We start from the raw sequence: 23,740 nt of genomic DNA, 5'->3' as shown, positions 1-23,740 counted from the left end.
AGTGTTTGTGTGTATGTGTGTGTGTGTGTGTGTGTGTGTGTGTGTGTGGTCACCCTTTCCTCCCCCTCCCCTCTTTTTCCTCTACAAAACAGCCAGCCCACCCTCCTTTCCACTCCCATCCCCCCTTTCCTCACTTACTCATACACTGTGTTTTTCTCTCACATGCACACACTCCTGAATAAACACTCACACACTCCTGCCACATGAGGCCCAGCAGCAGCCTGATGTGTGTGAGTCACTGGAGAAAGTTACATCGGTGTGTGTATATGTGTGTGTGTGTTTTCAATGCAGCAGAGTCTCTGCAGCAGATTTCTGCTTCACTTGGGACAGAGCACAACAGGACAGGGAGAGAGGGGCGATCGAGGTTCACCGCAGCTGAATCAGGGATTTTGCACAAGGTAATGATAGCCTGATCTCTTGTAAAAATGTTATTTAATGATACTCTGTTATTCTAATACACACTGCTGTCGTCAGGTGGCGAAGTTTGGTGTGGTTTGGGTTCAGCTTGTGGACTGCAGATGTCTCATCCTGATGCTCTGACACACTTGTTTTGGGATTTAAAGAAAGTTTCTGCGTCAGATTGTGACTTAAAGTCTCCTGTTGTACTTTTGTGAGCCATAATTGTTGTTATGGCTTATAAAGAGCTTATAAAGAGTTGCCGTGTTACTCCTGAGTTTCAGTACCAGAATATTCCTGAATATATTTTAGAAAACTGAACATGTTTTTCCTACAGGCTTCTTTTTTCATTTAAAACATTTTCATTAAAATGTTGAATTTCATCTGACCTCAGGCAGCTTATCAACAACTTCTCCGGACAAAAAAAAATAACACAGACAAAATTTTGACTTAAATGGGAACTGATCAGACAGGTATGCAGTGTCAGTTTTTGATTATGGCTGTAAATGTATTTCCTGTAGTACTTTAAGTGTAATTAGGTTTGATGCTCAGCTCTACTTGTAAATCTCGGTTATCCCCAACTCTGGGTCACCATATGCTGCTAAACCCCTAAACCTTTTGTTGGAGAGAAGAGATCAGTCTGTGTTAAAGAATTACATCAGAATGAATGACAGGAGTCACAATGACCTATTTCATAGTAATCCACAGTGATGGACACCCAACAAAATTGGTATCCAGTGTAGCCATGCAGATAATCATGACCAAAAAATAGACTGAAGAAAAGATTAAAAACATTTAATGGTTTGGAAGATGTTAGAAACACCTCTCAGTAAAAACCCAGTAAAATTTAACAAAAGCATAAACATCAGTCTCTATAATTAAAAGTATCTGCATAATTAAATCAGCCAAAAATAAAACTGTTATCACAGTCAGTCTTTTAAAGCCACAGCCAACTGTTCAGCCGGACCATGTAATATAATGGCTAATTGTCACAGCGGTTGCAGCATTAGTCGCTCTGTATGCGGCTTACTAGTCTCCCAGTGAGCCAACATGTGGTGTTTCAGCTCAGAGGGCCCATTGCAATACATCTTCACTCCTTGCATGTTTGTGTTGAGTACACAGTATATAAGTGCACTTCACTTCTAAGTGATAAATCTTCAATCAAAGCGGGATTTTTTCTTTATCTGCCCTGAAATTCTTGGAATGATCCTGTGGAGGGTACATCTGGCACCAGATGTTTAGAAAAAATATTCTTTAACTCTTTCTTCACTCTTGTGTTCTGTGAAAAACAGATAGAGGGCAGAACATTTAAATGGTCTTCTTATGAAAATAATCACTTACATGGATTACCTGGAGCCTTGTAAACAGTAACTACACGGATTGCAGAACTGAACTGAAAATGTTCTTCATGTAATACTAAGTGTCTTTAGTAGCATGGCAGTTGTGTTCAGCTAACCTAGCATGTTTTAATATGTCACCACAGTCATCGACTGAGATATCAAATTTCTTAAGGTTTGTTTATTAAAGGAACAGCTCACCCAAAAATGGAAATGTTGTCACTATCTCCTCACCCCTATGCTGATGTTGATGGGAAGTCAGGTGACATTTTGTAATGCACAAAATGTCTCTGGAGTTTCACAGCAAAACAGTATTCTCCTATACAATTGAAGTAGCTGGCGACTTGGGAACCTAAAAAAAACTCCTTTAAGGCTCCAGCTCATCTGGCATAATCCAAGCCTCTAGAAACCCAGGGATCTCAAAATTATTTAAACAGGTGTTATTTACACACTTAATGCATTGCTCTTAGCATAGCAGCCGCTATGAAGATTCTGGCTTAAAGGAGTGTAAATACATTTTTTTCAGATAAATTTGAGATTTGGGTTTCCGTCTGGAAACTTCTTTGGACTAGTTCTATAGAGCCCTCTTATGCTTTCTTTTGGTTGTTTAGTTGAAGCAGAAATGTTGTGTGGACTAAGAAACTTCACCTGGCTTTCCATCAGCATGGTGGTAAGGAGATATTGACTGAATTTTCATCTTTTGGTGAACTGTTCCTTTAAAGCCTGAGTGGCCATTCTGTGTAATCCAGTGTTTTTGTACATCCAGTGTGGTCCATCTGTATCCACAATGAAATTAGGACATATGACACCATGCAGCTGTTGCCCCCTTACACTGATATCTCAGACATTCAATAAGGGCGGTAAACGTTTTTAAAACTGTTTTAAGATGCGTACACTTTGCAGTGGATTAAGGTTGCTTTTCATCATATTGGAGATGCTTAACATTGACTATGAGGAACATATGATAAGCTGTTTTGAGGATGCTATTTAAAAACACTTTGACAACACTTTGTATAAACAGTGTTTTTCACTTTTTGACAGTGATCTCCAGCATGGAGGTGCCCAGGAGGCCTCATCCCACCTCCCTTACACTTGTTCTCCCTAAGCCGGCCTCATCCGCTCTGTCACCTCTCGGAGCTGTCGAGACGGTCGCTAAGAAAGAGCCAATGACGGAGAAGCTCCAGGAGAGGAAGGATGGAACCGCAGAGAAAGAGCCGTTTGAAGAAGAGACATTCCATACAGAGGAGGAATCAGTTGCACCCTCAGAACTTAAAGATACAGATACTTCCACTGTGGAAACAAAGCTTTCGTCACAGGATAGTTTCTCAGATGACAGTTCATTGTCAGAGGAGCGGCTTGCAGAGGAGGCAAAAGAGGCCAAAAGGAAGTCTGAAGAGGAGGAAGCAGCAGCTAAAGAAAGGGCAGCCCAGAGACAGCTTATGGCCATAGAGGAGCTGGTCCAGTCTGAAAGGAATTATCTTCACTTGCTGCAAATGAGCACTGTGACCATCAGGAGCAACCTGCAGAAACTACAGGTATCACATGCATGCTCTGTTTGTCTGCAGCCTGCAATTGTTTTCAGTATCATTTCATCTGGGAAATTTCAGCAATTCCTGAAAAATCATGTACATCAAGTCTTATGAGCCCAAAGTGAAGGTCTTGAAAATTACATGTGATGTCTGTTGCAGACAGTCCAAAATCCCAAACATTACATTAACTGTACAATGATAAACAAAGAAAGGCTGAAGCAATGATTTTGCTATGAAAGAGGTCGCAGGTTACGATCAGTTTTGTTACCCACACAAAAAAGGATATTCTCATGTACTGAGTTTCATGTTAAAAATGAATGTAAACACATCTTGACCAGCATCAGGAAACATTGGTTTGGTCGTTGTTTAGTTTTACTCCCTGTATTAGAAGATCTTCCAAATTTAGCTCTGTGTTCTGAAATTTAATTATGAAACAAACTCTGTGGTTTGTGCCTTTAAATAAAAAGTAGTCACTTAATGTTGAATTGGTGCTGCAGCATTGCTGCAGAGCAACTGATATGCAGAGGCTGTTTGGTGGTTTATCACCATTAGCTTTTCATTACATCTGAGTATTGTTATTACTGCCAAATAATCATTTATTGTCAGTGTGGTAATGAAATGGGCCCCCATAAAACACAATGGAATCAGGCTTCATGGGCTGGAAGGACTGAGCGCTGGATGAGCATGATGATGATAACACGCTAAGGGAATGGGAGGTGAAGGGAAAGATAATGAAATGGAAATAGAAAGAAGGAATGAAAGAGCTAAATTGTGATCTGATGACCTGTTGAGGGAAAGAGATTAGCTGGTGTTTATGGGAATGGATGATGAAAGAGACATTAAGAAAGATGTTTGTCAGTGTCTTAGGGCATTCGTCCAATATGCAGGTGTGTGGAAATAAAATGAAAGATGGAGGTGAAAGTAGTATTAAGATATAGATGAAGTGATCAGATAGATGGAGGAACAGCAAGACAATGACAGAGGGAAGCAGCGCATTTGGGCAGAGAAATAGTATAAATATGTGAATGAATGAAGCCATTGTGAAACAGGAGAGTTGCTGATTTGTTTTCCGTGGCAATGTGCTGATTGTTCCAGCAGTGCCCACTGTCTCTCATTAGAATAGAATGGAGCTAAAGAAAATGGCTGTTTATCAGCGTATTACCATTTGTCTTGTACGGGAGCGGAAACACATGCATATGTTGCGCGAGACATTCAGTTTGATTATATAATCTTACTTTTAAACTTACAATAATAGTTCAGACAGAAACCTCAGTTTTAGGAGTACATAATGCTGATGCTAATAATACTATTGTATTGTGGATATCATTTTTGTAAGATTTACCAGTTTACATGTTTTTATCTTTTTTGTTGAAGTAGCTAAACAACCCATAACAAGAGCCACTTTTCAGTAGCTGTGACCAGGTACACATAGGCACAGTCTCACAAAAGACTTTTGTTAGAGGAAAAAGATTGTGTAACATAAGCTGCATATTTAAATAGAATCTTCGTCCAGTTTGCAAATCCATACATACAGGAAATTAATTAGTGTATCTTTCTGTAACTGCAGCCGCCTCCAGCCAACCTGGACAGCATGTTTGTCTACATAGAGGATGTGATTGATGTGTCCAGTCGACTCCTCAGCCTCCTGGACCAGAAGCAAGTTCAGCCCGGAGACCCTCACTTCCTGGAGACACTCTGTAAACTTACCTTTTATTTATTTATTTATTTTACTTTTAATCAGTATTAGCCCCCAAACCTCCTGTTGTGTCACTTGACAACATGAGCATATCCAGCCTATAACCAAATTATATTATTTGCTCTGATCACACTTGTTGACAGGAAACAAGAAAATCTTCACACGTCCTGGTCTCAGACGTGGGTTTCACATTCATGTGAAAAACTTAACAAGTTCACACAAACAAATTCAGTGTCAGCAGGGTCAGTATTGCTGGTAATGGGTGCATCTTCAATTTAATGCACACACATTAGAGCTGATTGTTTAATGGAAATATCTGCTAAATATGTTGCTGGTGGGGATCTGGGAGGTGAAAGTGGAGTGATTAAATCTGGCTGTCTGCATGATGTCTATGATGACTTTACAACAAGAGTGTTGTTGTGTTAGCCAGAATGCTGGAAGCATCACTCAAAGCATGGATTGTGTTTCACATTATTCTGAAATGTATTTGTCTTATTTGCATAGAGTATTCAAATGAAAGGTACAGCTAATTTGATAAAAATGAAATCACAATTTTATTTAATCATCTGCTAGCATTGTAAAGGTGTAACTTTGTGCCTGTTTTGGTGTCAGAATTATACTTTACCCCTTTGTTGTGGTGTATGATGTATGTAAATACATATTTTGTTTTACTGACAGGTGATTCATTCCTCAGCCTGTCTTCGGACATTGAGGAAGCCTATAGGGAATACTTAGCCAACTACAACAATGTTACAGTGGTGGAGAACAGCTACAAACAGAAGGAGGCACTTTGGAATGACATTGTCAGAGTCATCAAGACCTCAGCGTAGGTTTATATCATTTTCTTTTGTTTCACACTGGGATCAACACTACTCAATTAATTCCGGAAGTTATGTTCATTTATGCTATTAATCTCTCCAGGCCTGAAGTAAATGCCACCTCTCTGAGCTTCTTCCTGGTGATGCCGGTGCAGCGGATTGCCCGCTACCCCCTCCTGCTGCAGACCATCCAGAAACACACAGAGATAACTCACCCAGCATATGCCCTTCTGGAGCAGACCGCTCACACCTCCATTGCCTTGAACTGTCGCATCAATGAGTACAAACGCTTCAGAGAAGTCGGTGAGCTGATAATATCGAATCATTTTATTACCCTTTAGGACATGGGCCTTTCAGATCTAATTACTCCCAGAATCAGAGAATCAATTCCTTTTGTAAGGCAAAAGTTACAAGAACTTCATTAACTGCCCCTCATTCTGTGATTGTAGCTGACAAATACAAGAAGACAGAAACCCTAACCATTAAGGACAAGATCAACCGCCTCAACTCCCACAGCATCGCAAAGAAGACTGCAAGGCTCAGCCAGCACATCAAACATGAGACTGGAATAGCAACTAAGGTAGGACAGAAGGCCCTCGTTTTACTACAACCCCTTTCATACTTGAGATATAACCCACCAACATGGGAGAGGGTAGAAACAACATTTATTCCCAGGTCCAAGGAGTCTGCGGTAGTCACAGACATTTATTGACTCTGGCTCTGATCGTGGGATGGAAACATGACACCTAGGTGGGCAGCGAGTTGGTGAAGATGAATGTCACACACCCGGAAAAAAAAAACCAGAAAGGCAAACTCATCTACTGACAGTGGGAAAGGATTCCATCACCCATTTTTTGATTGATTTACCTGCATTTATGCCTAAAATCTGTATGTAACTGGACCTGACCAATCACCTTCCCTTGTTTGAATAAGACATTAGAAAGAAGAACTTCACCCATAACAATTTAAGAGGCAACATGTTAAGTTTGTTGAAGTAAGGATGCTTATATCTCAAGGTAACATTTCTAGGCAATAATCTTCCAGTTCACTATCTCCCCCAGCAGCATTGCAGTAGTTAATAATTAATCAAACAAGTGATTAAACAAGCATGTTATGACCGTATATTGAACCTGCTGTTTGCTCTGGCCTGCTATTTTGCGCCTTGCAATGCTTACAGTTGTCAGTGCAATGAGGTTTTTTTAATGTCTGATCAAAGAGTTCAGCTCATCCTCACATGTCTCCTGTTGCTTCATTTCTAGTAGCTGCTGACTGGATTACATTTTCTCACTTTGCCTTTTGATCCCTTTACATCTCTCATACAGTATGTAGGTCACAGCGGCATAGCGTATAGAATATGAAGAAATCAGACTTGGAAGCTCTGCAAAACCTACATTTCTGTGCTTTCACCTACCAGTTAAAGCTGTCCAATATAAATTGGTGATTAGAAACAAGTGCAACCATTTCCTTAGAGGACAGAATGGACTATTAGTACATTTCCCTTATGTTTTTTTATAGAAAATGATTAACTTTGTAGGACTGAGGACAGAGAATACTAATTTGTTATGGATCTAGGAATCATGTCTGCAAGATGTGCTAATATACTCTTTTTGAATTGCTGCATGTGGAAAACAGGGTTCTGCAGGCATTCTGAGATTTCATACAAGTAAATTTATCTGATTATTGAAATTGTAGGATTCTAAACTATGTATAGCATCAATTCAAAGGTTCTGATCCAGCAGCTGGGGAAGGAAGCTGACATACTAAAACCAAATTTGATATAAGCGTACAGAAAATGTTTTCTGCTCACATTAATATGTATACCATGATTTAGGCCTTCAGTTGAATATTTTTTTGGCTTGTGTAATGCATCTAAAAATATGCTTCAAATGAAACATCACAAGACAGTCAGAGCCCATCCCTTTTTTGAGAAATGAATTATAAAGTGTCAATATTTATGTCTCCTCGCATGTTATAGCTGGTGGATGAGGAGTTTGACGCCCTGGAAGGTTTCTTCTATGTTCTGGAGCACGGGATCCTGGAGCTCCTAGAGAATGTGGAGACGTACCTGCACCACCTACAGGTATATTATGCTACATTATGCTAACTGAGTGATAATTCTATGAAGCTCTTTTTTTAACACTTCACTTTGAATATGTGACAGAACACCCAATAACTTAATTAAAATTTTTTATAGTTTAAATTATGGAAACAATAAATATCCTCTTATGTGTCAGGATGTGTTATTTGCCTTTGTTTGAGACACTTAACAGGAGGTGGCTCCATTGCAGCTGTTCACTTTAATCAAGAAACTCTGAATGTAGATATGTTTTTCTTTATTTACATTCACACTGCAGACAACAGTATCACACTAGGTGTGAATCCTTACAGGCTTCGCTATGCAATTCTAAAACGATTTAGTTGTCAGTGATTCTAATGCAAAACGATTGTCGATGCATCTCAGTGGATTTTAGTGTATGGCATCCTCAGTAAACTGCACTGCTACTTTTTCATCATTTAGATTGCCCTTTAATTCAGAAAGTCCTTCCAATAATCAGACTATACCCATCTAAAACATCCCTCCTACATAAGTAACCTTAACCTAATGTCTGCTTTTTGATAATTGTGTCTTGTTTTCCATGCTGACACATGACTTCACCTCAATTTCTAAACCTTTTTGCTGTCAAAATAAAAATTGTGTATATTCTGATGTGAGCATCACTTTTCTTCAGATTGAGTCATTGAGCAAAATAGATTAAAGAAATAAAATCAAATGTCCGTCAACTTCCATTAAGGTGAAAATCCCACCTTGGACACTTCGGGGCCCCATGAGAATTCATTTTACACTCTTATTTTTCAGCATTGTATTTATTCGATTACACACAGACACAAGTCGGGGGTTAGTGCCTTGCTTAAGAGCACCTGCTGGTCTCAACTGAAGGATGAAGAGATTGTATATCCCCGTTCACATCAGGCTAGCCCAGACTGTAACTGGTTACTTCCTCGTCTCTTGTGGAGAAGTGGAACATAACTGGATATTTATTCTTGAAGACGTTTGAGTCACGCTGTGTAAACTCAGAGGCTCCTGAAGTCCCTGAGGTCAAACACATGAGTTTCTGTGTGTTTCCACTCTAAAATTAACATCTGTTGAAGCAGTTTTTCCTCTTTCTTTTCCCAAACCAACCAACCAGAACCAGCTCTGTATTCTCCTTTTTTCATAATTTCTTACTAATATAGCTGTAATTTGTTTTTACCAGGCCAGAAAACATGTTTTTTGCTGGGAAAACTGACTACTCTTTTTTATATTCACAAAGTAAGGCCTCTTAACAGCCTCGGTTATTCAGTGCTCCTAGAATCAATCAACAGACGTCAGACCTGTGCAGGGTTTGACAGCTCCTTTTTCCTGTGTTGGTCTGCAGGGCTTCCTGGCCTGCAAAACAGAGGAGTTTGACTTAGATATGGACGGAGAAAAGGCACCTATTTGCTACAAGGAGATCACTACCGCTCTCAGACAGTGGATTCTTCCTACATTTGTGAGTCTACCCAACATTCTCATTCAGATACCAGTAGTATTTCGGCTCTTCACTGCAGTCAAAATCACAACACCACAGTAATTGCACCTAAGAAAAAAAGTACTGAAACCGATGCCTACTAGAGTATCAACGCAAACACACTTGTGAAGACTGGACCCTGCCAGTCTGAAATGATTGATGCATTAGCAGGTACATGTCTCACAATAAGCATCATCTCTGCTTCTGTATAGGAGAAGAGGATGAGGACGTTAATCCACAAACCACTGTGTGCACTCCGTGACCTCCTGGTGGGCCCAAGGAACCTGATCAGAAAAAGGCTGGACAAGCTGCTCGATTATGAACTGATTTGTGAAAAATCCAGTCTGAGCTATGAGGAGCAGGCTGTGGCCAACACGTACAGGTAGAGAGGGAGGGAGCAGGATCTGTTTAAAATTACAGTCTAGACTGATTTATGCATGGAAAGTCTATTGCATGATTACAGTTAAAGGTACTGTCATTATTTAACTGAGTTTTTGCATTCATGTAAATTCAAATTGATTGGTTATTGCTGACTTGTCCTCTTTTCACAGGACGATGAATACGTTGCTCCTCAATGAGCTTCCTCAGTTTAACGGTTTGGCTCTGCAGATGATCTGGAGCATGTTGGGAACGTTCAGCTGTCTGCATAAAGACCTCGCCTCCGACATGGAGCAACTTTTCCAGAGCTTTGCACAACAGGTGATCTCATGATATGTCATCCACTCAAGCCTCTGCACTGATGACACAATAAAGTAGAAAATGGATGAGCGTTTTGGCACCAGGTTGTAGTCAGTATTTTCTTTAAGATGGTGCTGAGATTTCTTGAGAAATTAGACGGGTGTGAAGTCATGCAGTGAGGGGAAGAAGAATCAATTTTCCACATAAGCAAAAAAAAAAAGAAGTGGTAGATAACAGGATATATAAACAACTCTGTTTCAAAGGTTTAATTTAATTTCTATACTTATTTTGTTTTTTTCTCTCTGTCTCTATGTTTTGTTCGTCTTCCAGCTCCCTCACAGCTCTCTTGACCCAAGTGCATTCTGGGGGTGGGCAGAGTCTGCGGTGTTGGAAGGCGCGAGGAGGATAGAAACTCTGTGTCGTAGCGTAGAGGACACACTTCATGCTCCTGTCGTCCAGGTTGGTACAAGAGCTGAAATAGTTTTGTTGCATTGCTGTACTGTTGGTATATGTCTTATACATAATGTATTTAATTAACCAAGTTCAGGTTTTGTTTTGTTTAGTCAAAGATTTATCAAATGTTAACAGACAGGCACGGTGGTCTACAGGCCATAAATGAACAATATCATGAAAACAGCACAATCAACACAACACAAAGTCACTGGACACCAGACATCTGTCACACTTTCTTGTTTCACAACAGGAAATTTGAGCTGCATAGCTGGCACTGACACGCTCAGTACAAAATATTTACACTACATGTCCTGCTATATAAAGATGCTGTGAAAGGTGTAGGACAGAGTGTCCCAGGAGACACTAATGTCCTTTATGACAGTTTAATGACTAGTAATACAACACTGTGTTAAGGGATGTTTAACCCAGCTAACATGATTATGCAGACCTTTTTTATTCAACAATTTTAACAGTTACTTACAAACTGCGGGCACTGGTTGTGACAACTACTGCCTTAAAAAGGTGACTGTGTAAAGTATCGAATCAGTGGTTCAAATGACCAATCAGAATCGGAATCAGAAATCCTTTAATGTCCCGCAAACGGGGAAATTTGTTTGTCACAGCAGCAACATAATCTTACAAAAACAGTAACGTATTATAAGAAATAAAATTAAAAAGGGAAGAAATAGACATACAGTATATACATATTTACATGATGTAGTGCAAAATTAATAGCAGTTTTTGTTTTGTTTTTGTTTTTTTTGTTAAACGTAGATTTTAAATACAGAATAAATATGGGTGTTAGATGCAAAAAACAGAGTGACCTTGTGCAGACATACTGCACAATGCAGGGTACAGGGTCTATAGGCTATTGGGAGCAGTGCTGGTTGTAAAGTCTGACAGCAGCAGGAAGGAAGGACCTGCAATACCTCTCCTTCACACACTTAGGGTATATCAATGAATGTGGATGCAGCTGGAATCGCTTGCTAAAAAAACTGTTGTCAAAACACTTGTGGGTAATGTCTGTCAGTATAGTAATGTTAACTTCAGACCAATGTAGTGTCAATCATCTCCCCAGTAGAACCATGTACCACAGGTGTCAGTTATTGAGAATGCAGAGGTTCAAAATTATTTTCTCTCTTTTGGAAGCTCTTTGTGTTTACTGCACAGTAACCCTAACCAACCACAGTATAACCAGCATACCAGGCATTGAATATCATAAAACAATCCAAAGTTCACTTCTACATTGATCACAAGATATTAGTATTTTATGGTTACCTGCTACACATTTTCATCCCTGTTTTACATCAAATTGGAAAAAAAAATGCTAATATATTCTTACTTTTCATCGATTTCTGCAGAAAGAAAACTTTCTATAGTATAAGCACCGTTCCTCTTAAATCGATGCAGTTAATTAAAATTTCCAAAATATAGGCTATTTTAATCAAGTGAGGCTCTTTGGTCTAAAATATATCAGCAGCTATTAGATGACTTGCCATAAAATTTTTCATATAGCAACAGGTCAGTTTTGGCTTTTATCAGTTTTCTGTGGCATATGTTCTGCTGCCTGTCAGATGTCTTGAATTGGGTCACATTTGTTTAACCTGCCAGGAAACCTGCTTGAATAACCTACTGTAAGAACAGATTGGATGACAGGTGATCTTTTTGTACTGTGCTCATACTGTTGTCATCATCATATCTTCAGATTTACACCATTCATGTGTAACTACAAATCAGTAATTGATAAAAACACTCTGCATGCGCTTCGTGGTCTGTTACTTCCTGGTTTGTTCACATATTCAGTGACAGGAAATGTAACATTTTTCTGCGTAGCTGTCATTCCGAGTAGGAATGTGATTGTGATTGTGATGTGACTGTGATTTGGCATTGCAGGCTAGACAAGGTTTGACATGATTCATGACTCTGGATTATGTTTTCCTGTATTTTTAAAGCTCCTTCCTCAAACTAGTGGATTCTCCTTGTTTGACAGCAGGATCACCTCTAATTTAAAGGAGACAAATATGCAGAATTAAGACTTAAAATATGCAGTTAGAAGCTTGAACTAAAGACTTTATATTTTCTACTTCAAACTTATGTAACCCAGTTTGGGATATTATGACAAATTAAGCCCACACTGTCATCAATAAGAAATTTAAGTTTGTGTAACTTCATAAATATATCTGTGTTTCATTATCAGCTTAATGTAGATTGGTTTAAACTGACCAAGTTCTAATGTCAGTCAGCAACCAAACTGTCCTTTGTACCTTTTCACATCTAACTGATATTTGATTTCTGTCAATTTAACTCTACACTCTCTTCTGCCTTGTGTTAATTTTCTGTCAGCCCTTGAGTCCATCCTCTCAGCGCCGTCTGAAGCAGCTAACAGATAAGCACGGTTCTGGAAAGATCTACCAGGTGGTGGGGACAGTGGTGGGCAGCCGGGACCTGGACCTGAATCTGGCCAAAGGGGAGCTGGTGGCTATTATCAGTGAGGCAGACAGCCGGGGAGACAAGCGAAGATGGCTGGTTGATGCAGGAGGTAAGAACCAACATCCTCCTACTAAATAACTGGTTAAATGGTAATTATCAACAAGAGGCATTCATAAAAAATATAACATCTTTTGTTTCAGGACTTTCTCTGAGATCGTTTTGGCTGTACTATAATCTTTTTGTCTTTGATAAAGTTAATTAACTGGATGTCTTGTGTATTCATTCATGCTGACTTTTTCTGCCCATGCTTACTACAGTTCTGTAAAGTGAACCTGAAATCCGCAGAGATATTTATAAGAGGATCATTTGTGATCGTGGCTGGTGCTGGCATTATTAACAAGTGGATAATTGAGATATGAATCAAAAAGCACTTACTGTCTATCTTAACAGATGTGGAGATTAAAAAACATTAACTAAAGTGAGGTTAAAAGACGTGTAGTATGTAGAAACCCAGGGATGATAGAAGCCTCAGGTACTGTCATAGAATATATTTTGTTGCTGAAGGTTCTCAGTTATCCAGGTCCTGATAGGTCCTGATAATTGTGCTGTATCGTAGGCAACTGAACTTGTTTCAGTTTCTTGAAGATGGTTCCCCAGTCATCCAATTTCTATGCCAAAGCAGTTTTACTTAAATGCAACTCATTGGCCCCATCTTTTGGGTGTTTTTGTTACTGCAACCTCCAAAAACTAGTCTAACTCAAAGGAATTAGACTGTGGGTACAAGCTTGAATCTCAGTTGGAATTCTCCCCCAATGAAATGTCTTCTATGAGAGTAAAGTTTAATTTACTTTCTGTTTTGGATTGTTGGTTGGACAAAACAAGATCTTTAAATATGTCAGCTTTAGCTCTGGAAAAATGTGACAGCCATTTTGCACTATTTTCTGACCTTCTGTAGTCCTAGCAATATATTAGTTTATTTGGAAAATCTGCAGATTAATTCACAGTGAAAACAAATTCACGTTTCAGCTCTGATAGATAATGACATGGTAACTTTTTACAGCTTTTAAATGAACGAGACCTCCTTTATCTGTGATTGTTGCATGTAGGCAGAAGAGGTTATGTTCCCTCCTCAAAGCTGCTTCGCTATCACCAGCCAACAGAGGACCCGCCCCCTTCGCCACACCTGACCCTGCCTGTGGGTGGGGCAGGAATCAGAAGACACTCCTACACCCCAGAGGGCCGACCACTGACCGTCATGAGCCAGCCATGCTTCCAGGTGATTGATTGATTGATTGACTTTATTTACGTGAAACCAAGTTCTCACTCATTACACATAATCTCATAAATGTTTAGAGGATCAGGGCAGATGCTGGAGCAACTTCCTGCATATATTTGCATATTAAAGAGGTTGAGAGTGATTCTTTTAAAACTGTCTTAATCTGTACCTCAATGCTTTGAGATGCAGAGTTCAAATGATCACACAAATCTCATGTGAAATAAATTAGTTTAAAAGGGCCTCGCTTGTGTTTGTTACATTGCAAGGTATCTCAAGTGACCTCTCCATTTGCTGCTCTGAGTTTAAACAATCTAATAGCAGACTCCTATGTGTGTGTGTGTGTGTGTGTGTGTGCGTGCGTGCATGCATCTGCAGTTGCGTGTTAATTTCCCAAATAAAGTGTCACAGACTCGCTGTGTGTCTGATGGTTTAACTGATCGATGTGACAGCATTCTGCTCCGGAAGCATCAATCTGTCACAGGTCTGACTGTGTGTGTGTGTGTGTGTGTGTGTGTGTGTATAAGAATCTGTACGTGTATGTACCAGCCATGGTAATGTTTAATTGTGTACCGATATCTGTAAAAGGGCATACTGGAGCATGGGAAAGAAAGTTTGTGTGTGCGTGTGTGTATGTGCATGAGAGATAGATTTTTGTATTAGTGTTTGAGTGTTATTAATGGAAAGGTCCATAATTAGCTGTTTAACCTTGTAAGTGGGTTACGGTGAGAGGGGAGTTAATTTATGTGAGGCAGGACTGCAGGCTGAGATGGAGCGTGTTCCTGTGTGTGTGTGTGTGTGTGTGTGTGTGTGTGTTGTGAGATTGATTTACATTTGCAACACATGTAAGTGTGAGAGGGGAGTGTCATGGCTTGTAAATTTGCAATGGTTCATGTGGGTGTGTACATGTGAGAAAGGGAGATTTAGGTGAGTGGATGAGAAAGCAGGAGTGCATTAGTTTCCGTGTGTGTGTGTGTGTGTGTGTGTGTGTGTGTGCGTGTGTGTGTAGTGTGTTATGACTCCTCACTGCCTGTTAAAGTGAGTGATTGCTCCAGTGACCTTATAGAGGCAGGTTTTCATGCACCCTCCTCCCCATGATACCCCCCATGACCCTGAGTCTGCTCATATACAAAATATACACACCCTCAGACTTGTCCTCACTACTGAAGATAAAACAGTGAGTGTTCTTTCATCCACACTAAGCTGCTGTTTTCCACGACAGGGAACGTATCTTATGAAAAACTATACTGTTCTTTTGTCAGTGTCTGAGGAAAATCGGGACCATGTATCACTGTTAACCCAGAGACATGACGATGTAGTAGAATTCATCGATATGTCACATTCATCTTTGCTGTGACTTCCTCTGTGACAGACAGACAAGACAGAAGATTCTCAGTAGGATATATACACTTCTTGTTTTTAGGTTCTAATTGAATGCAGCAGAGTCTACAGTTTCATCTCATTTTAATGAGAGCAGACTTTGAAGTTGACCATGTAGAATCCAGAATTGTGAGGACCAGTCCTTCATATTTGTACTTTTCAAATACTGTCATCTCAGCACCGTAAGGACTGTTGACCTGTTCAGAGTGCAGGGTTATCCAAGGATGGTTTCAGCCTGTGCATGCAGGTTACTATATTATTTGTTTTAGGCACTGATTGGATCTTAATATCATTTTAATAACACAACAACCAATGTTATAGCAGTTATGATAAGACATTTATGTTACTTTTTTTTGATTTTACAGATTTTAAGATGAAGTGATATGTTATAACTAGGAGGGCTTTTTCTTAACATTATTGGGTACATACCTAGTATTAAATAAATGAAAATAGTAACATGAACACATCTTGTCATGATGTGAAGAGGGTTTTTTAAAACAAAGACAGTTTTTATAGTTATATGTTAAACACAATTTTGTCATGGTGGCTGTAATCCTCTGATGTATATGTCTAGCTCTTGTAAACTTGTCTCTGTCTCTCACATTTGTGGCCCCAGCATGTTGTCCTGACAATATTCAAACACACTGAGGCGCCATTTGGCTACACCACCCTCCTCAACTCTGTCATTTCCAGCAGAGACCACTGCACCTTATATTCTCTCAGCTCCTGCAACATGAATCACTCTGCAGCCGATAGCCATGGTCACTTCACTTTTTTTTTTTTCCTCCATGTCTCTGCCCGGCAAAATGCTAATTAAATGCTAATTGGTGTAGGCTGTCAGGGCAGAGCTAATGTCGTAGCTGAGAGGTGAGCTGAGGTGAAGGGTTTGTTAATGACACCGAGCAGCCGGCTAAACTCAGCTATTAGCACTGTTGGGGCACTCTGTCATACCAACACCGGGCTCATTAGAAAGCCTTCATTCTATCTGCGTGTGTGTGTGTGGTGATGAGATGGGATTTGTCAAGACATAACTAGTGGGCTTAACCTTTTCAGAGAGTATTACAATGATTTGTGGTTGTGTTAGTGTCTGTGTGCCTGTGTGTGTTCGCATTTGTACCTATGCATTCAGTTATTTTGCTCTTTGTGATTTGATATTTGTGTCATTTTTTAGGGATGTCCTGGTCAAGTTGTTTGGTACGTCAGAGTCCATTAGTACTTGGTATCTGCCATGGACTGTATAAAACATGGACGTAGTCTTAGTAACATTACCCACAGGTTTCTGAAGAGCTTTATGTGAAGCTCAGTGTAGTGACTCTGGCTGTTCCTGTCCTGGCTGTGCCTGCTTCTGAAAAAGAGAAGCATGGTTAAACATAGGCAGGCTGAAGGAAGCCTGGTTGCTGACAGCTATCTAGACAGCTCACAACTAGCTGTTACTCCGAGAAGCCACACCCTCAATTAAGCATTACTTTAAGCCTTATGGTAATTTACACAATTAGGTTAAATAAAAATTCACCCCTGTGCAATTGACATGAAGAGAGAAATGAGCTACAGAGACCAAAACAGTTGCTGTACTAGGTTGGAAAAATGTTTGTATTTGCCTTAAAGCAGGGCGTTTCAATATGGGGGTCTGTAGGGATTGACTCGTTTTTGGATTGAGCCTCAAGTGGCCATTCAAGGACCTGCAGTTTTTGCAGGACTGGCTTTATATTTCAGCCCTGGGCGTCAGCAGTTAGTATTTGCGGAAACCAAGTCCCACACGATACTTGGATTCACTTAGACACATTGAAATAGCAGCTGTAGGCTACTACATCTGTCATACAGTATTTTCCACAAGTTACTTGATCCAAATGCTGGAGGTCCTGGGTAAACATAGTCAATAAACCTTATCATTTCATATGATAAATGAAAGATTTAATTAGAGAATGTGCTAACTGACGTGACGCATGCAACTAGCTTGAGGAGTAGTTTTCAATAAGGAAACACTGAGTCCACTCTGATTCTAGAGTGGTGTAATAGAGTGGAAGTTCCTCCCTCAAAAAAGATCTTTGGCAGTGTACAGGTCCCAGCTGCAGGGGGCAATTTGAGCAGATAACTGACAGATTAAATTTTAAAGTTTAAATTGAATTTGATGTTGTCAGGTTACTCAATTAGCTGGATGGAATTAACATTAATTAGAAACAGCTGATGTGACACGCTGCCGGCAACATTTGTCAAATTAAATGGTGAGAGCAAATGAAAATGTTTCGTACCGGCTAAAAATGAGAGGTTTTGCTTTGTACTTTGTGCAACCCTCTCTGTTGATGATAATTACCCTCTGTGTTTAACAAAGTTTGTATTTTGCCACACTTAGTCTGTCACTCACCAAATTATTTCTTCACACACACAGGCAGTGAAATGTGCTGCAGCATTAGCAGACTGAGTTGGACAAACTACAGTAAATTTCAGTAAATGTCAAAAGACAACTTGAGCCTGAGATGTCTTAAATTGGCCACTTTAGAAAGGATAAAGTTATGTAACAACATAACCTTTCCTTGGATGTTAGAAAATAATTTGTATCTACTTTTTCCTCTTATCACATCAGTTTGTTCTCTGTATGGAATTAGCATTAAATCTTCTCAGACTATCTTGCCTTTTTGACTCAGCATTCTGTCTTCCAGGTATTGGCGGCCTATGACTTCACAGCAAGAGGAAACCATGAAGTATCTGTACGGGCTGGCGAGCCAGTCCGTGTCCTGGAGCCCCACGACAAACGAGGGAATCCTGAATGGAGTCTGGTGGAGGCGAGAGGTGGGCAGAGAGGCTACGTGCCCTCCAACTACCTCGCAATCATGCCTGTTGGGACTGGACCAGCTGGAACACACCAACCCTACTGAAGGGAACGAAGAAATGAAGGAGAGAAAAAAAAACAGCAGCTTCTACAGTATCAGCATGTACAGTATGACAGGGGTTTTAGGCTTACAGCAGTATTTTTGTAATGGAGCAGCACCTTCTTGTAGCATGTATTACAAAGTGAAGTTTTTAAACACATAATTAAGAAGATTTGACAGCCACAATGTGAGCCAAGTTCTGCTCTCTACTTTTTCAGTTTTACAGCCTGAATTGTGCAGTTCCTTGTACAAAATTTTGAGGAAAGAAAAGTCTAAAATCAAAAATAATGCATCAAAGGGCTTTACAATCATTACAGCATGCAGCGCCCTCCATGCTTAGACCCTAATTGGATAACGAAAGAAAGAGTAGGTCTTCTGATTGTTACCTATTTTAAGTCACAGTCGGCCCTCATTTTTAGGTCATTTCTGCACTCAGCCAAATTTAGAAAATGTCTTTCTTAGTCTGCACTATTAATGTATCTTTCCAAAATGTTTCTCAAAGCCAGATAGTGCCAACACACAAATGGAAATTTTATAAACACTGACATCTGAAAATGATGGTGGTCGAGAATCACCTTATGTTCTTTTTTTTTTTTTTTTGACTGTGGACCATCTATGCGACACACTGGAAAAAAATGGGTGTGGTGTCTTGCTCAAGAGCACTATGGCAGAGCAGACGCTTACTGAGATGGAATTTAACTTTGTTTTTATAAGCTGAAGGATAATCTTTTACGTTGCGCAGCAGGTTTTTATTGCCATTGCTACAAAGCCCCAGAGATGAAGAATAGTATTAGAGGTGTACTGGGGTTAACAGACATGTATAAACAAAAGGACATTTGAATTTAAAACCATTGACTGTATGTTCTAATTAAAGCGTTCATGTGTTAGTGAGTTAAACTGCAACACACAGAGAGCACGAGTTGGTGTGTGTATGCCTGTGTGCATCTGTTTGATATGAAATTGAGCTGACGGGTGAATGTGTGTGTCTGTGTGAGAGTGTGCGTGTGTTGAGTCTCCTCCTCCTCACCTGGAGGCAGGAGCAGTACTGTATCGAGACTGACAGGTACACAGCACTCTCATCATCTCAGACTGTGTAATGTGATGTAAATGTTAAATGTCTCCAGGGCCGAGTTGGAGAGAAACCGAGAGGAGAAAGGGAGAGGAGGAGATGTAAAGACAGAGGAAGGAACAGGGAGACAAACTGAAAGAGTTGGAGGGGAAATGTGAAGATCAGCAGGCGAGCAGGAGACTCAGCAGAGTTATCCTGTTAGTGTGGATGTGTCCTTTCTCTCAGCCTCCTTCCTTCTTCTCTATCCGTAAGCTGATTTAAATTCACACCTCTCTTCCTGTATGTGTAAAGGCGATGTGTTGCTGTTGTGCTTTCATTCACTCAGCTACTATTACAGCGACGACTAAATTGCTCCTTCAGGTTTTGGGCTTGAAAAGGTTTTAATCTTGGATATAAAACATTGCAGACGCAACTGAAGCGGCCTACTTCTGTATTCATAGGCATCTTGATGATGCTTGTTGCCATGGATACAGTTCAATCAATGCAGGCCATGTCTTCCCGTGGCAACTCGTCAAGTCGGCTGGACTGTGACAAAACATTTAGCAATAGCATAATTTAATTGTTATTGCCAGTTTACCAAGAGTTTGCTACAGGTGTACAGACCTGAATGACAAGAAGAAGCATTCTGCACCATGGTCTCAGTGGGTCCACCTCTGTATATGACATATCGGTGGTTCTATACATTGTATTGCTCTACATTTAGCTCCCAAAAATAATTCCTATCTCACTCCTGATCATGGAGTCAAGTCTTCATCTCTCATCTTTGTCTATAAATTATAAAGATAATATATAAAATATAATGGAGGGGAGGGGGGAGATCTAAATGTTGAACAGAGCAGTCATGGGTTAATGACCTGATATTAAGCTATCACATATCTGACAAACTCATAAGCAAAAAAAACAAAAAATCATATCTCAACATGTCAGTGTTGCACAAACTGCACAAACTGTTAATTTGGCAACTAAGCCCCACCCCTTACAATTAAGACAATTTCCTTGGTGTAAAACAAGCCCCATTCATGTCTTAGTAGTTTTTTCGATTTTTATAGATCCAGTGTGTGGGGTTTCAGGAGATTCAGAGGCAGAAATGGATCAGAATATTTACCAGCCAGGACAGTATCTGTGATTGCCAGGTGTTTATATGTCTGTCTGTCAGTCGTTCTTTCCAGACCCCGACCTATAGCTGATTTATTGTATTGAGGATTATTACATTTTTTTAAGTGTTTCTATTTCTACTGGCGCACGCTTTCTGGCACTTAGAGCACTAGCAGCCCCTGGTCTATTGAGTTAGCACAGTGATTTGAGTTGGTAAGACAGACACACAGGTGAGAGAATTGGGAGAAACAACACATGGAGAAGTTGATCAAGATTAGACTTACATGTTTATTCATCCCCACAAACTTCAAAATTAGTACGACTCATATCTTAATATGTGGCGTGGCAATATAGTAGCCTAGATTGGACAGGCCACGGTTTTAGCAGCCACCGTGGGTGGTGAGGGGGCTTTCATTGGTTGCAGTCTACAATCTCAGCTAGATGGCACTAAATTCCAAAGATTGGACCTTTTTATTGTTGACTGAACATTATCTGTGTAGGTAGACAAGAATGGTATAAAGAAGTAAGCAATCTACGCATATACAGTAGAATTTAAAACCTTTACAACAACAAAAATTTGACTATTTTGAGAGAGCAGCAACAATGAAATCTTTCAGATCATTTGTCCAGGATGGTGACGCCTTCTTGACAACGGTTGCACAAGACATTCCTTAAAGTGGACGAGCATGTTTTTGCATAAAATGGAGTGTTTTTCTGCTGGTTGGTGCTGTATCAGCTGCTGTGGGTGTGAAGCTCAGGGAGGGAGGCTGCTCAGCTGGAGCTTTGCTGTTCCCATCCATCTGAATGTCAGGACGTAGCAGAGCAGCAGGAGGGACAGAGCGAGAGAGCGAGTGTGTGTGTGTGTGTGTGTGTGTGTGTGTGTGTGTGTTACTAATATACCAAAATACCAGATGTCCTCAAGGTTAGTAAGAAGGAGGAAAACAAGGAAATCCCCCCTACCTGACGACATTTTACCTGCTTTCACCTCTTCATAGGCCAGTTTAAAAGGAACTGGGGACAGTTCAGCCTTTAAATGTTAGTTTAATGGTAATGGTGTAATATGTTGTATTTTTGGATCCGTTCTGCTGTTCAGTCTTCATTTTAATTACCATTATTATCTGTTTGAAGCTGCTACTGCTGCAACTGGCTCCTTCCAATTTGAACCCATTTTGTTTTTGAAAGTATTTTCTTATTCCCTGTGAAAACTTAATATGTAGCAGTAACATGTAGCAACTAAACAACATTATTTCACCACACACTATTAGATAACATGTGCTTATTATATATGAGCATGTAGTGTAGTAAAAGGTGGATTTTTCCTAAATCAGGACACAATTTCAGCTCGGTATAGTAGTTAGGACATCAACATTGTCCTTCTAGGTCCATTAATGTCCTTCCAGAAATCGTGTGTGTGTGTGTGTGAGCGAGCGCGTGCTTTTAATATGAAAGAGGGCTGTCATTTTTCATCTCTCCAACACTAGAGGGAGTAGAGGACAAAGGATGGTTGATGAGGGTGCCTGTGTCTCACTGCAACTGGAAAGTGTGTGTGTGTGTGTGTGTCAGTATTGGTGCTTTCCTGAGAGCAGCAACTGAACAATAACCTGTACATTCTGTTTACCTGTCATTTATTTTCTATTATCCAACGTGACGTGTAACATGTTTAACCTGCTGATGATCTGGTTCTACAGTCTGTACAGCATTTTTGATTATAACTTATTGTTTTGTAACTGTTTCGTCATGTCGTTGTTTTTAACTTATTCGATGCCGCGGGGGAATATGACCAGAGATGAGTCATGTAGTCTTTGAAGTGTTGCCAAAGTTATGATGTTGAACTCCCTCTCACACACATGTTTTCACACAGCAGATGGGAGTTTCTGCAGTGCAGCAGTCGTACCTGTCAGGGCAGCTGTGAGCTGACTGTGTGGCTTCAATAAAACTAAACAGAAAACCTGTTGAGTGTTCTCAAGTCACTTCACACTAAAACCGTATCCAAAATACTGATAACACAGCCTGCACCAATGAAAATCAGTTTAATCATCTAGAATATGATTGAAAAAAACATACTTTAATGATTTGTCTTGTGACAGTTCCGGAAACACCCAATATCTAAGTAAAACATGAAAAATGTAACCAGGGAACAAGACGAATCTGCAAGCTCAGGTTTTATATGCTCTTGCAGATGCTTTCGGTGCCGCTCCCATTTAGCCAGATTTCCAGATTACCTGGTCTGTGTTGGGCCAGTCACAACAGTTTTTTTTTAATGGCTTGATATGAAACAACCAAGTTGGGTGTGAAAGGGACTTTTGGCATCAGGGTCATTGGAGAAAAGGGTTTATTTTGACCAATCCAGAGATGGCGATAGTTGGAGCAGAGGGAAAATAAACTCAGATGGTTTGGGTGAGTTTTTTTTTTTTCTTTCTGTTGAGTTTGAATTTAGTGAGAAGTACTGCTTTTGTCAATGGAGTTTGGTGGATGAGACCAACATATCTGCTGTTTCTAGCTTAACAAATGAGAGCCTCCTCTTTAAGGTCTAACTCTGGATCAGTCCTTTCCATAATGTCTGACACTCCAATCTCAGCCTGTCAGTGGCAATAACCCACCCCAAAGTTGATGTTGCACTCATGGTGTTCATTGCTGTAATTGGTTGTAAGTTTATCCAATTCTGTGTAGGGGCATTTTTGGCTGTGGCCGTTAATAACGCCATTTGGAAATGCTCTGAGGCGGGTGGCATGAAACCTCACAAAGACGATAAAGTAACTTTACTCCATACAGCTGTACAGGCTATTGCAAAAACCTTAGTCCGAACTGCATTTCAAGAAACACATCTATGTTGTGACCAACCCCAATTTCTGGGGCCAATACTGATATATCAGCCAATGTATATATATTTTTGCCGTCCCTAAATGTGGTAATCAAACAATTTTGTTGTGGAGGCAGAGTAATTTACTCTGTACTTTACTTTGTTTTAAACTGACAATTACTCATAATAACTCAATAATAATAACTAATTTCACCACATTCTGGACAACATATTCACCGATATATCTGTCATAGGCCAAAAGTGGTTAAACAATATATCCGTCTGGCTTTGTCTCAAGGTGCAAAACAATGTTCGGAATTATAATTTACACAGAACAGCTGAAGTAGACTGAATCTTGACAAAGTTTAAGT

At 40.0% G+C, this 23,740-nt stretch overlaps 1 protein-coding gene and 1 long non-coding RNA gene across 5 annotated transcripts in view; both read left to right on the top strand.

Annotated features, from left to right (window-relative positions):
- Nucleotides 1-23,740, top strand: part of arhgef37 (Rho guanine nucleotide exchange factor (GEF) 37) — a 60,158-nt gene that overhangs the window by 4,285 nt on the left and 32,133 nt on the right. The window contains exons 3-17 of one of the 4 annotated variants that reach the window (XM_037077228.1): nucleotides 292-398; nucleotides 2,775-3,268; nucleotides 4,830-4,959; nucleotides 5,637-5,784; nucleotides 5,880-6,079; nucleotides 6,226-6,356; nucleotides 7,752-7,856; nucleotides 9,193-9,306; nucleotides 9,537-9,706; nucleotides 9,876-10,023; nucleotides 10,333-10,461; nucleotides 12,799-12,994; nucleotides 13,992-14,161; nucleotides 18,196-18,325; nucleotides 19,530-22,519. In XM_037077228.1, the coding sequence (XP_036933123.1) occupies nucleotides 2,786-3,268; nucleotides 4,830-4,959; nucleotides 5,637-5,784; nucleotides 5,880-6,079; nucleotides 6,226-6,356; nucleotides 7,752-7,856; nucleotides 9,193-9,306; nucleotides 9,537-9,706; nucleotides 9,876-10,023; nucleotides 10,333-10,461; nucleotides 12,799-12,994; nucleotides 13,992-14,161; nucleotides 18,196-18,325; nucleotides 19,530-19,579 (2,304 nt within the window). In that variant the 5' untranslated portion in view covers nucleotides 292-398; nucleotides 2,775-2,785 and the 3' untranslated portion in view covers nucleotides 19,580-22,519. Of the gene's footprint in view, nucleotides 1-291; nucleotides 399-2,774; nucleotides 3,269-4,829; nucleotides 4,960-5,636; nucleotides 5,785-5,879; nucleotides 6,080-6,225; nucleotides 6,357-7,751; nucleotides 7,857-9,192; nucleotides 9,307-9,536; nucleotides 9,707-9,875; nucleotides 10,024-10,332; nucleotides 10,462-12,798; nucleotides 12,995-13,991; nucleotides 14,162-18,195; nucleotides 22,520-23,740 lie in introns of those variants that run through there. The other 3 variants (XR_005071140.1, XM_037077226.1, XM_037077225.1) reach the window with 3 other exon arrangements.
- Nucleotides 6-22,519, top strand: LOC119007492. Its single transcript, XR_005071141.1, has 2 exons — nucleotides 6-48; nucleotides 21,422-22,519. It is a non-coding gene; the product is annotated as an uncharacterized LOC119007492 (long non-coding RNA).

This window comes from Acanthopagrus latus, chromosome 18 (genome assembly GCF_904848185.1).
Source record: "Acanthopagrus latus isolate v.2019 chromosome 18, fAcaLat1.1, whole genome shotgun sequence".
Lineage (NCBI taxonomy): Eukaryota > Metazoa > Chordata > Actinopteri > Spariformes > Sparidae > Acanthopagrus > Acanthopagrus latus.
Note: the sequence above shows the minus strand (reverse complement) of the source record. Positions and strands in the feature narration are given on the sequence as shown.